The following is a 15,616-nucleotide window of genomic DNA, read 5'->3' as shown; positions in this document are numbered from 1 at the left end:
GGGACTCACCAACAAACAGGACCAAGCCTGGCCTGCTGAGGAGTGACAGACTCCATCCTAGCTGGAGGGGTGCTCTCATCTTATCTATCAACATAGACAGGGCTCGAACTCCTCTAGCTCCACAATGAGATAGGGTGCAGGCCAGGCAGCAGGCTATTAGCCAGCCTGCCAGCTTAGTGGAGTCTGCCACTAGCACAGTCAGTGTAGTCAGCTCAGCTATCCCCATTGAGACCGTGTCTGTGCCTCGATCTAGGTTGAGCAAAACTAAACATGGCGGTGTTTGCCTTAGCAATCTCACTGGAATAAAGACCTCCTCCATTCCTGTCATTATTGAAAGAGATTGTGATATATCACATCTCAAAATAGGGCTACTTAATGTTAGATCCCTCACTTCCAAGGCAGTTATGGTCAATGAACTAATCACAGATCATAATCTTCATGTGATTGGCCTGACTGAAACATGGCTTAAGCCTGATGTATTTACTGTGTTAAATGAGGCCTCTACTCCTGGTTACACTAGTGACCATATCCCCCGCGCATTCCGCAAAGGCAGAGGTGTTGCTAACATTTACAATAGCAAATGTCAATTTACCCAAAACAAAATGACTGCGTTTTCATCTTGTGAGCTTCTAGTCATGAAATCTATGCAGCCTACTCAATCACTCATTATAGCTACTGTTTACAGGCCTCCTGGGCCGTATACAGAGTTCCTCACTGAGTTCCCTGAATTCCTATCGGACCTTGTAGTCATGGCAGATGATATTCTAATTTTTGGTGACTTTAATATTCATATGGAAAAGTCCACAGACCCACTCCAAAAGGCTTTCGGAGCCATCATCGACTCAGTGGGTTTTGTCCAACATGTCTCCGGACCTACTCATTGCCACAGTCATACCCTGGATCTAGTTTTGTCTCGTGGAATAAATATTGTGGATTTAAATGTTTTTCCTCATAACCCTGGACTATTGGACCACCATCTTATTACGTTTGCAATCGCAACAAAAAATCTGCTCAGACCCCAACCAAGGACCATCAAAAGCTGTGCTATAAATTCTCGGACAACCCAAAGATTCCTAGAGGCCCTTCCAGACTCCCTCCACCTACTCAAGGACGTTGGAGTACAGAAATCAATTAACAACCTAACTGAGGATCTATATTTAACCTTGCGTAATACCCTAGATGCAGTCGCACCCCTAAAAACAAAAAACATTTGTCACAAGAAACTAGCTCCCTGGTATACAGAAAATACCCGAGCCCTGAAGCAAGCCTCCAGAAAATTGGAAAGGAAATAGCACTGCTCGTGCAGTGGAGGAGATCTTTGTGGGCTATACTCAGCCTTGTCTCAGGGTAGTAGGTTGGTGGTCTGTTGATATCCCTCTGGTGATGTGGGGGCTGTGGTTTGGCAAAGTGGGTGGGGTTATATCCTGCCTGGTTGGCCCTGTCTGGGGGTATCGTCGGACGGGGCCACAGTGTCTCCCGACCCCCACTGTCTCAGCCTCCAGTATCTATGCTGCAGTAGTCTATGTGCCGGGGGCTAGGGTTAGTCTGTCCTATCTGGTGTAATTCCCCTGTCTTATCTGGTGTTCTGTGTGAATTTAATTATGCTCCCTCTAATTCTCCCTCTCTCCCTCCCCTCCCGGAGGACCTGAGCCCTAGGACCATGCCTCAGGACTACCTGGCCTGATGACTTCTTGCTATCCCCAGTCCACCTGGTCCTGCTGCTGCTCCAGTTTCCACTCTTCTGCCTGCGGCTATGGAACCCTGACCTGTTCACCGGACGTGCTACCTTGTCCCAGACCTGCTGTTTTCAACTCTCTCTCTCTACCGCACCTGCTATTTCAACCTTCAAATGCCTGGCTATGAAAAGTCAAGTGACATTTACTCCTGAGGTGCTGACCTGTGGCACCCTCCACAACCACTGTGATTATTATTTGACCCTGCTGGTCATCTATGAACGTTTGAACATCTTGAAGAACGATCTGGCCTTAATGGACATGTACTGTTATAATCTCCACCTGTCACAGCCAGGAGAGGCCTGGCCACCCCTCAGAGCCTGGTTCCTCTCTACCCAGTACAGCCAGGAGAGGACTGGCCACCCCTCAGAGCCTGGTTCCTCTCTACCCAGTACAGCCAGGAGAGGACTGGCCACCCCTCAGAGCCTGGTTCCTCTCTACCCAGTACAGCCAGGAGAGGACTGGCCACCCCTCAGAGCCTGGTTCCTCTCTACCCAGTACAGCCAGGAGAGGACTGGCCACGCCTCTGAGCCTGGTTCCTCTCTACCCAGTACAGCCAGGAGAGGACTGGCCACCCCTCAGAGCCTGGTTCCTCTCTACCCAGTACAGCCAGGAGAGGACTGGCCACCCCTCAGAGCCTGGTTCCTCTCTACCCAGTACAGCCAGGAGAGGACTGGCCACCCCTCAGAGCCTCGTTCCTCTCTACCCAGTACAGCCAGGAGAGGACTGGCCACCCCTCAGAGTACAGCCAGGAGAGGACTGGCCACCCCTCAGAGCCTGGTTCCTCTCTAGGTTTATCCTAGGTTCCTGCCTTTCTAGGGAGTTTTTAGCCACTGTGCTTCTACATCTGTATTGTTTACTGTTTGGGGCTGGGTTTCTGTATAAGTACTTTGTGACAACTGCTGATGTAAAAAGGGCTTTATAAATCAAATGTGATTGATTGTGTGTTTGTGTGTTTGTGTGTGTGTGTGTGTGTGTGTGTGTGTGTGTGTGTGTGTGTGTGTGTGTGTGTGTGTGTGTGTGTGTGGCTAAGGCCAAAAAAGCCAATAAGGTCAGATCAGATGGTGATAACAGCGTCTCTCTCCGGTTGCATGCCAAGTGGCACCCTATTCCCTATATACTGTAGTGCACTATTCTTGACCAGAGCCCTATGAGCCCTCATTAAACCCACCAGATTTCCAGCTACTGGCTCTCCAGGCTCTCCCTTGGGTCCAGGCAGGCCCTGTGGTCCCATCACACCACCAGAGTCCCCCTAGGGAGAGAGACAGACAGACAGACAAACAGATAGATAAATAGATAGACAGACAGACAGACAGACAGACAGACAGACAGACAGACAGACAGACAGACAGACAGACAGACAGACAGACAGACAGACAGACAGACAGTGAGAGTGAGACAGTCAATCAGACAAACAGTCAATCAGACAGACAGACAGGTCAGACAGACAGACAGACAGAGAGTGAGACAGTCAATCAGACAGACAGTCAATCAGAGAGACAGACAGACAGACAGACAGACAGACAGACAGACAGACAGACAGACAGACAGACAGACAGACAGACAGACAGACAGACAGACAGACAGACAGACAGACAGACAGACAGGCATACAGACAGGCATACAGACAGGTCAGACAGACAGACAGACAGACAGACAGACAGACAGACAGACAGACAGACAGACAGACAGACAGACAGACAGACAGACAGACAGACAGACAGACAGAGAGTGAGACAGTCAATCAGACAGACAGTCAATCAGAGAGACAGACAGACAGACAGCCACTGCAGTGACAGATGGGCCATGTCATCTCTACAGGACGGAGGTGACTCTGAATGACAGACGTTCACACGCAGAGAAGAGATGGGAGTAGGAGGGGGGTGAGACGGGTGAGGCAGGGGGGAGTCAGGAGGGGAAAGCGGGGCATCTGCCACCCCACTCTCTGAGTGACACACATAGAGTGGGAGGTAGGGGGGTGAGGGTGATGAGGCAGGGGGAGTCAGAGGCTAAAGCTGAGGATATCTGCCACCCCAGTGGAATCATTTCACAGAACAACGGGGGTTAAAGGGAAATGACACAAAAAAACAATATCTTTGTATTTTTTTCATTAGTCCACTGTTGATACAGCGTGTTAGTGTGTGTGGAGGAAACAGACTGCAGCAGGCAGCCTCGTCAGAGATGGTTGTGTGTACGTCTAGGCCACGGTAGAGCTGAGCTCACCATAAACAGGCTCATACACCAGTAGAACCACTTTAATACAGGCCCATACACCAGTAGAACCACTTAATACAGGCCCATACACCAGTAGAACCACTTAATACAGGCTCATACACCAGTAGAACCACTTAATACAGGCCCATACACCAGTAGAACCACTTAATACAGGCCCATACACCAGTAGAACCACTTAATACAGGCCCATATACCAGTAGAACCACTTAATACAGGCCCATACACCAGTAGAACCACTTAATACAGGCCCATACACCAGTAGAACCACTTAATACAGGCCCATACACCAGTAGAACCACTTAATACAGGCCCATACACCAGTAGAACCACTTAATACAGGCCCATACACCAGTAGAATCACTTAATACAGGCCCATACACCAGTAGAACCACTTAATACAGGCCCATACACCAGTAGAACCACTTAATACAGGCCCATACACCAGTAGAACCACTTAATACAGGCCCATACACCAGTAGAACCACTTAATACAGGCCCATACACCAGTAGAACCACTTAATACAGGGAGGAGTGGCTATCCAATCTGAAAGTCGTGCATCATCCTCTACGGTGATGGTGAAACATCTGTCAAATGTCTGCCTGCATGTCTGTTCTTAAAGGTGTAAGACTTGACTTGAAGCTCTACCTTGTCTCCTTTAAGACCGTCTCTGCCAGGTATTCCTGGGTCCCCCGACGATCCCTGGAAACGGAGGACAGAACACAGCCATATCTATCAACCAGGCCTTCACACACTCACACTCACACACACACCGACATACACACATAGACGTTAACAAGTACCCACGCACGCACTACTACACCCCCCTCAAAACACACACACACACACACGTCCCCCCTCCCATTACAATACAGATACATTCATCTCTCTCCTCCTCTCCGCTTCAGTGGGCCCACCATGCTCCAACGCCCTCTCCCTTTTCCAGGATTTATGAAACGCCTCTCTTTCCCTCTGCTGCTTCTGAATAAAGACAGATACTCATTATGGGTGCAGCAGCTGCAGCAGCAGATTGGGGTCCCTGTCTGCCTCGTAACGTAAAGCGCTCAGATCTGCCTCTACCGACTATTTCATTGATTACTGATCGTCTGTGTAACAATTCAAGACTTTGCCTTCATCTACCCCTTCATTCTCTTTGTGTCTCTCTTACTTTCGCTCCCTGTCTCCTCAGTGGTTTATCTATGTATTTCCTTATTGTCCTTTGGTAGGTGAAGTTGGGGGAACAGCGGAACAGGGAGATAAAGAGATGAGAGAAGGGGGAGGATGAGACTGTTCTTTCTGGAGGGGTGAGGACTAGGGTGGGGTCAATTCCATTTCAATTCAGGAACAAAAAACTGAGTATTACTTCCTGAATTGAAATGGAATTGACCCCACCCACCCCTGATGCAGACTACTTAATACATTTATTTTAAGTAACGTGTTTTACTTACCGTCTCTCCTGCAATCCCTGGGAGTCCGATGAGTCCACGAGGACCTTCTTTACCCTGGAAAACAGTCAGAGAAGTGTCAGAGTCTAATATCCCTTCTTCTTAGTAATCACAGCCTGACCCATGGTGACCTGCCTGTCTGGCTAACTGCAGACAGCCCCAGCAATCCCTCTCTGATTCAGAGAGTCCTATTACTGAGCTACCAACTGTACACCCCAGTAAAGACATGCTGTTCTAGAGGCCTTTCTGGTCACCAAGGGGTTGAAAGTTGGACGTTAAGGCAAAGACATCATGGAGATGTTGGAACTGTTTAGACTGTAGCTTAGCAACTAGACACCATAGGGGTATACTATAAATGAGGATCGATTAGTTAGCCAGCTAACTTTGATAAATAACCAAAAATAACTGTTGATTTCCTGGTTCATTAGGAAGCGAAATGTATATGTGTTTTTGGTTGTTCAGTCAATTAGACCAAGCCCATTTCAAGCTTATCTTTCTTTAAAAATAAGGTTATTTTGAGATATTTGCTGGCTAACTCCTTGATCCTGCTTTGTAGAATACCCCTCAGGACATCCGGCAATTTTATTTCATTTTAAAGCTAAAGTCTGGGATTCGACAGTTGTGTCAAGCTCAAGAGGCATTTATAAGTTATATTCGTCAAGAATCAATGGGTAAATATCAAGAATTGAAAAGACCAATGAACGATTTCCCAAATACCAGACTGTATGGCTAAAAACTATAGGGGGGGGAACTCTTAAGAAGATTGCAGCAATCTTTTGGTGTTTGACCTGCTGTGAGAATTGCAGCAGTCTGACCCACAATGTGGCTGGTTTGGCAGTTTGACCATCCCCTTTGGGTATCAGAGGACAGTAGAGGGAATCAGGAGGTATTTCAGTGTTCTATAGTAGTTACATTGAACGACCCACTTACACTTACAGCCTCTAAAGTTTGATTTTAACCCCCAAGGGCTAGTCTTCCAAGAGTCCTTCGAAGACTAGCCCTCTCTGTAGACCAATATAAATTGCTCAAACTTCTGACCTGAGGTAATTAAGCACTTGTCATGCCATTTAGACCTAGCTCTTGTTCCTGGGGTGAGTTGCATTACCACTAGCTGCCCAGGGAACTTTAACTAGAACCGAAACCAACTACAGGTGCACTAAAGGGGTATCTGAGTACTTGGTACACAATGTAATACATCCTGTTTCCTGTGTCAATCCAAACAGTTTGCTTCTACCAATAAGTATAATGGCAGAGGATCACATAGCTTTTGTCTTTGGGTATTGTCTGGTGATAGAGACTCTTTGTTCTCTGGTGATAGAGACTATTTGTTCTCTGGTGATAGAGACTATTTGTTCTCTGGTGATAGAGACTCTTTGTTCTTTGGTGATAGAGACTATTTGTTCTCTGGTGATAGAAACTCTTTGTTCTCTGGTGATAGAAACTATTTGTCCTCTGGTGATAAAAACTCTTTGTTCTCTGGTGATAGAAACTCTTTGTTCTCTGGTGATAGAAACTCTTTGTTCTCTGGTGATAGAAACTCTTTGTTCTCTGGTGATAGAAACTATTTGTTCTCTGGTGATAGTTTCATTATCTCTGGGGTATGTACCTCTGGGCCGGGCTCTCCCTTTGGACCTGGTAGTCCTAGGCTTCCCTTTAAACCAGCAATGAAAGGAGGGAGAGGGGGGGGGGGGGGGGGAGAGGGAGATGGTGAAAAAGAGCGAGATAGGGATAGAGAAAGAGAGGTGAGGGGGTAGATGGGAAGGAGAGTGAGAGAGAGAGAGAGAGAGAGAGAGAGAGAGAGAGAGAGAGAGAGAGAGAGAGAGAGAGAGAGAGAGAGAGAGAGAGAAAGAAAGACAGACAGAAAGAGAGAGAAGACAAAGGGGAGATATATATTAGATTTGGTTTTCTACACAATTACTCCAGAACATTCATTATTGAGTGAGACCCTGAGAAGATCAATTTAGCGTCTGGCTTCGAGAGGGGTGAGGAAACATACCACACAGAGCATTTCAACCTGACTTTATAGAACTCTCTTTTCAGTAAGGGTTTATATGTAAACATACTGTAAAACATATTACTTTTTAAATATAATTTCTTTGTGTTCTGGGATCCTATTCAATTCCAGGCTGCTCATATACAGTGGGGGAAAAAAGTATTTAGTCAGCCACCAATTGTGCAAGTTCTCCCACTTAAAAATATGAGAGAGGCCTGTAATTTTCATCATAGGTACACGTCAACAATGACAGACAAAATGAGAAAATAAAATCCAGAAAATCACATTGTAGGTGGAAAATAAGTATTTGGTCAATAACAAAAGTTTCTCAATACTTTGTTATATACCCTTTGTTGGCAATGACACAGGTCAAACGTTTTCTGTAAGTCTTCACAAGGTTTTCACACACTGTTGCTGGTATTTTGGCCCATTCCTCCATGCAGATCTCCTCTAAAGCAGTGATGTTTTGGGGCTGTCGCTGGGCAACACAGACTTTCAACGCCCTTCAAAGATTTTCTATGGGGTTGAGATCTGGAGACTGGCTAGGCCACTCCAGGACCTTGAAATGCTTCTTACGAAGCCACTCCTTCGTTGCCCGGGCGGTGTGTTTGGGATCATTGTCATGCTGAAAGACCCAGCCACGTTTCATCTTCAATGTCCTTGCTGATGGAAGGAGGTTTTCACTCAAAATCTCACGATACATGGCCCCATTCATTATTTCCTTTACACGGATCAGTCGTCCTGGTCCCTTTGCAGAAAAACAGCCCCAAAGCATGATGTTTCCACCCCCATGCTTCACAGTAGGTATGGTGTTCTTTGGATGCAACTCAGCATTCTTTGTCCTCCAAACACGACGAGTTGAGTTTTTACCAAAAAGTTCTATTTTGGTTTCATCTGACCATATGACATTCTCCCAATCCTCTTCTGGATCATCCAAATGCACTCTAGCAAACTTCAGACGGGCCTGGACATGTACTGGCTTAAGCAGGGGGACACGTCTGGCACTGCAGGATTTGAGTCCCTGGCGGCGTAGTGTGTTACTGATGGTAGGCTTTGTTACTTTGGTCCCAGCTCTCTGCAGGTCATTCACTAGGTCCCCCCATGTGGTTCTGGAATTTTTGCTCACCGTTCTTGTGATCATTTTGACCCCACGGGGTGAGATCTTGCGTGGAGCCCCAGATCGAGGGAGATTATCAGTGGTCTTGTATGTCTTCCATTTCCTAATAATTGCTCCCACAGTTGATTTCTTCAAACCAAGCTGCTTACCTATTGCAGATTCAGTCTTCCCAGCCTGGTGCAGGTCTACAATTTTGTTTCTGGTGTCCTTTGACAGCTCTTTGGTCTTGGCCATAGTGGAGTTTGGAGTGTGACTGTTTGAGGTTGTGGACAGGTGTCTTTTATACTGATAACAAGTTCAAACAGGTGCCATTAATACAGGTAACGAGTGGAGGACAGAGGAGCCTCTTAAAGAAGAAGTTACAGGTCTGTGAGAGCCAGAAATCTTGCTTGTTTGTAGGTGACCAAATACTTATTTTCCACCATAATTTGCAAATAAATTCATTAAAAATCCTACAATGTGATTTTCTGGAAAAAAAATTCTCAATTTGTCTGTCATAGTTGACGTGTACCTATGATGAAAATTACAGGCCTCTTTCATCTTTTTAAGTGGGAGAACTTGCACAATTGGTGGCTGACTAAATACTTTTTTTCCCCACTGTGTCATGTGTATATCTGTTATTGTATTACATTATGTACTTAACAACTACCAGTTTAATAACAAAACCCAATACAGTCCCCAGATCAGTGTAGATAACCAAACCCAATGTTTTCACATTTACATTTTAGTCATTTAGCAGACGCTCTTATCCAGAGCGACTTACAGCTAGTGAGTGCATACATTTTCATACTGGCCCCCCGTGGGAATCGAACCCACAACCCTGGCGTTGCAAGCGCCATGCTCTACCAACTGAGCTACACGGTTATACAGGTTATACAGTACTCAGATCAGTGTAGATAACCAAACCCAATGTCAAAGGTTATACAGTACTCAGATCAGTGTAAATAACCAAACCCAATGTCAAAGGTTATACAGTACTCAGATCAGTGTAGATAACCAAACCCAATGTCAAAGGTTATACAGTACTCAGATCAGTGTAGATAACCAAACCCAATGTCAAAGGTTATACAGTACTCAGATCAGTGTAGATAACCAAACCCAATGTCAAAGGTTATACAGTACTCAGATCAGTGTAGATAACCAAACCCAATGTCAAAGGTTATACAGTACTCAGATCAGTGTAGATAACCAAACCCAATGTCAAAGGTTATACAGTACTCAGATCCGTGTAAATAACCAAACCCAATGTCAAAGGTTATACAGTAATCAGATCAGTGTAGATGAGGCCTTTACAATTTATTTAATGCTTGTCCTTCATCTAACTACTTAGAATGAACTGGTTACCTTCAAACCATGTGGTCCTTGGAATCCTCTTTGGCCCTGGAGAAAAGGATCATACAAACCATTATCATCATCCTAGAAATCCGATGTCTTTACACAAGAGACACACAATAGCAGTGGTGTAAAGTACTTAAGTAAACATACCTTAAAGTATTACTTAATAACTTTTTGGGGGGTATCTGTACTTTACTTTACTATTTATATTTTTGACAACTTTCACGCCACTACATTCCTAAAGAAAATAATGTACTTTTTACTCCATACATTTTCCCTGACACCCAAAAGTACTCGTTACATTTTTAATGCTTAGCGTGACAGGAAAATGGTCCAATTCACCACTTATCAAGAGAACATTCCTGGTCATCCCTACTGCCTCTGATCTGGCGGACTCACTAAACACAAATGGTTTGTTAATGATGTCTGAATGTTGGATTGTGACCCTGGCTATCCATAAATAAAAAAGACAAGAACATTGTGCCGTCTGGTTTGCTTAATACAAGGAATTTGAAATGATTTTCTACTTTTACTTTTGATACTTCAGTTTATTTAAAACCAAATAGTTTTAGATTTTTACTCAAGTAGTATTTTACTGGGTGACTTTCACTTTTACTTTACTTGAGTCATTTTCTATTAAGGTTTCTTTACTTTTACTCAAGTACGACAGTTTAGTACTTTTTCCACCACTGTACAATAGTAGCCAATAGTTGGTCCAACTCAGACTCACTTTGAAAAGCTATTACACTTGTTCTAAACAGCATTTCAATCTAAACCATGTAGCTGTTGATGATGTGTGGCACAATAAAGTTTGACCTCCTTTGAATTTAGTTTTTTCATATTTGATTCTTTGACAACAGCTCTTTCAGATATGTTTTTGTGTGTATCCCAAATGGCACCCTATTCCCTAACACAGTGCACACACACACACACACACACACACACACACACACACACATACATACGCACGCACTGTTTCTTTGTGCTGTGAACATCAATATATTAGTCTTTGTCTGATCTGGACCCAAAAACACAAAGCATATCAGAGTAGGAGTGGTGATCTAGGATCAGTTTAGCTGTTTAGGTCATCATGAAATAGATTAAATGGACAGTGGGGAGCTGATTTTTTATACGGGTTAATTATATACAAATCCTATGAACACAGTGAGCAGGATGGCATGTATCCTGTCCTTACCGGATCACCCATTTCTCCTTTCTGGCCCTTTTCTCCTGCTTCAGCCTCCTAAAACAAAAAAATAAATAAGGTCATTATGAAATGCGGAACATTTTATATAAAATAACTTTTATTATGATAACACAAAATATAGAGTTACCAGTGAGAGCACTACTCCCATTATGACTGACTAGAACATAAAGTTAAAGATAGGATGTTTATGCTTACAGAGCCAGACAGATGTCTCAGTCCATGAGCTGTCATCACCTGGATCGAAAGGATAGAAGATAGAAAAATGAGCTGTCTTTTTGATTGTCACTTTTCCGGTAGGTAAGACGGACCCCCTAACCTCCCTTATTGAATGCACTTGGCTCTGCACATGGCTCTGCACTTGGCTATGATCAGAACTGCAGTTTGGGTTGTCAAAGTTAAACTAAAGGAGTATTTTAAGAGAGAAAAGGAGGGGAGGAGTGTTTTCTGTGACACTAAAGATGAGTGCCAGTCTGTGACCAGACCCTCTTCCACTAGACTAGCACCTCTGCCAGTGTGTCCCAAATGGCACCCTATTCTCAATAAAGTGGGGTAAATAGTACCATAGGGCTCTGGTCAAAAGTAGTGCACTATGTAGGGAATAGGGTGCCATTTGGGATGAATGTCCCAGAATCGGCCAATCATCATTGTGGGGATACAAAGCCCACCTGTGGAGCAGTCCTCCAGCCAGGGTATGGATCGTTAAATGCCAAGGGTATATCCCAAATGGCATCCTATCCGCTTTATAGCGCACTATTTTTGAGCAGTGTCCATAGGGCTCTGGTCAAAAGTAATGCACTATATAGGGAATAGGGTGCCATTTGGGATGCATGCCCACAGTAATGGAAAGAAACTTTTCAAGCTGTAAAATGATGTCCTGAGCTTTCCCATGATGTTGTGCCACAATTGTAGTCTGGAAACCTGCAATTCAGTGTACATATGTTTTGGTTTGGCTTCAAGTTCAACATCTTAGACTGCCTCCAAAAGCTAGCAAAAAAAAATATATTTTTCTATTGAACAAGTTTGTCAATTTGTTCTAACCCTGTTCCTTGTCTTCCTATTCTTCTGTGTGTGTCTGGTCAAGCCAGGCCATTTGAGTGAAAATACGTTTTGTTTTGGCTTTCATTTCAAGATCTCAGACTGACATAAATATCTATTTACAAGTTTGCCAATTTGTTGTAATCTTTTAGCCTTCTGCTCCTGTCCATAGCCTGTAAAACAATGTCCTGATCTTTCCTGTGATGTTATACAACAAGTTAATTGTGGAAATAAGCCTTTTATTGCTTCAAGTTCCAAATATCAGTCTGTCTCCTAAAGCTTGTCAATTTGTTCTAATCTTGTCTCTTATATCTGTAGCCTTCAGTCAGTGTCTGGTCAAGGGCGATGTGTGGGCTGTCTGTGGGTCATGGAGGGTCATGCATGCCTATAACCCTGCCTGGTGGTTCCTCCTCTGCACTAATGAACAGGAAGGAGGGTAATGGTCTGAACCCTGGCTTCTGCAGAGTCAGGGAATTAAACGCTTTATAGCAGAAATGATCCCAATACGTCCCAAATGGCATTCCCTACATAGTGCACTACTTTTGACTTGTTGCTATTTGGGACGCATCCATGATCTGTTACTGGGAAGTGGAAAAATAAACGTTCCTTGAAGTGAGATTGGAGCTAAATATTCAAACAAGACCCATTTATGAATTGATAAATGACTTTTATGAACTACTGAAATCTAAATGAACGTACTCCGAAGCCACTAATGTAGACCAGAGAGGATTGGATAGATGGATGGAGGCAATATGGGGACATTTCCACCCAGCCAATCAGAAGGCAAGATTAAGCTATTACCATTTACATTTACATTTTAGTCATTTAGCAGACGCTCTTATCCAGAGCGACTTACAGTTAGTGAGTGCATACATTTTTCATACTGACATGAGACTTGAGGGGTGGGATGTGTGTTCTGGGTGACGGGTCCACACAGTGTCAGAACAACAGCATCCCCATGCTGACTAGTGGGTTGGCTGGCTGTGGACATCTTTTTTTGTCCTGTTACTGTGCTACATTTGGACATGCTTAATTACCCTCTTTTCCTAGCTGTGGTTAGTTAGTTAGTTAGTTAGTATTTTACCGTAGCTGCATATCAGACGAGGCTAGCCACTCCTGAAACTCACAGCCAGAGCTAACGCCACCAGCAGCCTAGCCATGCCGCGCAGCTAGCTAACCGTTTATTCATTAAATCAGACTCAGTCACTCTTCAAACAAGAAACTTTTAAATTACAAAAGCTGCCCTAACACCATTATTGTTATACTACCATATGATAGTAAAAAATTCCTTGACGGCTGGTGAAGGAAGGATGAATGGTGGCTTTGAAAGGTGGTTCTGAGGAGTGCAGGGCAAGGTTGGTTAACCTTTTCAGCAGGGGAGGCCTGGTTGTCATAGTCCTCAGCTGGAGCAGCAGGTTGCTAGTGGCATAGCTGGGTAGCACAGGGACTGGTAATCATAGATGCATTGTGGGTATGGGGGACGGGACGGGACGGGATGAGTATTATGGAGGCCAGATCAGGGGATGGCAAATTGAACCACTAGCTCTAAAGAGTATAGCTACTTATCCAATCCTCTCTGATATAGTGTGTCTGTAGGGAGTAGGGGCTAGGGGGTGATTTGGCATTCGACAATTGGCATAGTTGATTTGGCATTCAAAAACCGTTTTGGGAGCCACATGATTAATTGATTGACTGAATGTATTTGATAATTATAAGTAGAAGGCTGCCCCAGCCGGAGACAACATCACATGATAACATACTGGACTTTGGGTGTTCCAACCAAACCTCAGAAGACTGTAGGCCTAAAATAGCAACATAATTGACCATTTTAAATCATTTTGCTCCCTTATCGCTTCAATCTTAAACATCTATTTCAAAATGTAATCCAGTCCAGTTAATTGAGTCCGATTAAGTTGTCCTAATAAAACTTCTTACACAAATAATTGCAAGGAAAGAAAAAGCTTTATAGCCATTAAGGGGGACTCATTACCTGCCATTGTTAAATTGTAAATTAAACGTTTAAGAACAAGTGGACCTGACTCCAGCTGAGATAAGGGATTCATATTAAATGGCACCCTATTGCCTATTTAGTGCACTACTTTTGACCAGGGCCCACAGGGTGCCATTTGGGACACACCCAGTGAAAGAAATCAGTGGTTGGAGCATGCGTGTTCCAAAGTAGGGCACTATGTAGGGAATAAGGGACCATTTGGGACGCATGCAGAGTGAAATAAAGTAGTCGTTGGAGAATTAGTTCATTAGTGCAGAGGGAATATTTGTTCAGCGTGTGGTGATGGAAAGTTGGCTCATTTCCACTTGGATCACCGGCTATTAAGAAATCAGGAGGTTGAATTAAGAACCGACAGATCTCAGATGAGTCTGGGAACAGTCTGTTGTTCTCACAATTATTTAGAGTCTGGATTGTCTACCAAAAGTATGGCTGTCCATTACGGTCAACATAATATCCTTTTTATATATCGTGTTGATAGGCCCCAGTAAAGGTATGGCTGTCCATTACGATTACATAGTCAGGTACTGCACGTATAGATTCAGGATTGTCTTTGAGGGATCAGAGGAGACAGAGCATGGATTGCAGGTACTCTCAGATCTGAAAACATGTAGCCAAAACATTGTGACTGTGGAGCATGAATAATGTACTGGACTAACACATACTGTAGAGTCCAGGCTAGTCTTGTTTACACCCCTCAGGTACTCCTCTCTCCAATAACTCAAAAAGGAACTACAGTACATAACTTTAAAACAGTCTCTTAAATAACATCAGTTTATGTCTCAGTCATAAACAGTCACATGAAATATTAAAGCCACAACAATGCACTCCTCACCGGTCCTGGCGGTCCTCTTAGGCCTTCTTCACCCTGATAAGAGAACACAAAGACAACATAGAGAAACCACATGACGTGCTACTGTATAGACATGCCTCAAAACCTCAGGCTGATATTGATCTATTCTTTAGGAAGAATACAGAACCCGTGGTTTACAGCGGATAGTAAAATCTCCCCCACTACCCAAGCTTCTGTAATATCTGCCCTATCTCCCCTCTCTCATTGCTTCAGTCATAACCAACAGTAGCATTCATTCAAACACTATTTACATGTTCTGAATTGGGTTAGGGAGGTTGGTACACTGATGTACTGTAGTGGGTTAAACAAGGGGGCCTCTGGGATGAAAGAACAGAAGGTGAGTCACATGGTGTGTGTGTGTGTGTGTGTGTGTGTGTGTGTGTGTGTGTGTGTGTGTGTGTATGTGTGTATGTGCGTGTGACAATTAACAATGATGAAATATCGTTATTAGAGCGTTCATTTGCTGCCAGATTTAGACTTAAATGAATACAGGAAAGATAAATAGATCAGGGGAATCAGATTTGGGCTTAGACACATACACACACACACACACACATACACACACACACACACACACACACATACCAACACACATACACATACACACACACACACCATGTGATGTGACTCACCTTTTGTCCTTTCATCCCAGAGGCC

At 44.0% G+C, this 15,616-nt stretch overlaps 1 protein-coding gene across 1 annotated transcript in view; it reads right to left on the bottom strand.

Annotated features, from left to right (window-relative positions):
* Positions 1-13,258, bottom strand: part of LOC311116410 (uncharacterized protein) — a gene marked incomplete at both ends in the record, with an annotated part of 55,633 nt that extends 42,375 nt beyond the window's left edge. Inside the window, 4 exons of the mRNA XM_084191501.1 lie at positions 2,905-2,985; positions 4,615-4,668; positions 5,415-5,468; positions 13,226-13,258. Coding sequence (XP_084047627.1) covers positions 2,905-2,985; positions 4,615-4,668; positions 5,415-5,468; positions 13,226-13,258 — 222 coding nt within the window. The remainder of the gene's footprint in view (positions 1-2,904; positions 2,986-4,614; positions 4,669-5,414; positions 5,469-13,225) is intronic.
* Between the last annotated feature and the right edge of the window lie 2,358 nt (positions 13,259-15,616).

This window comes from Coregonus lavaretus (genome assembly GCF_964263955.1).
Source record: "Coregonus lavaretus genome assembly, contig: HAP1_SCAFFOLD_3668, whole genome shotgun sequence".
NCBI classification, from domain to species: Eukaryota; Metazoa; Chordata; class Actinopteri; order Salmoniformes; family Salmonidae; genus Coregonus; species Coregonus lavaretus.
This window is presented reverse-complemented; position numbering and strand designations above follow the sequence as displayed.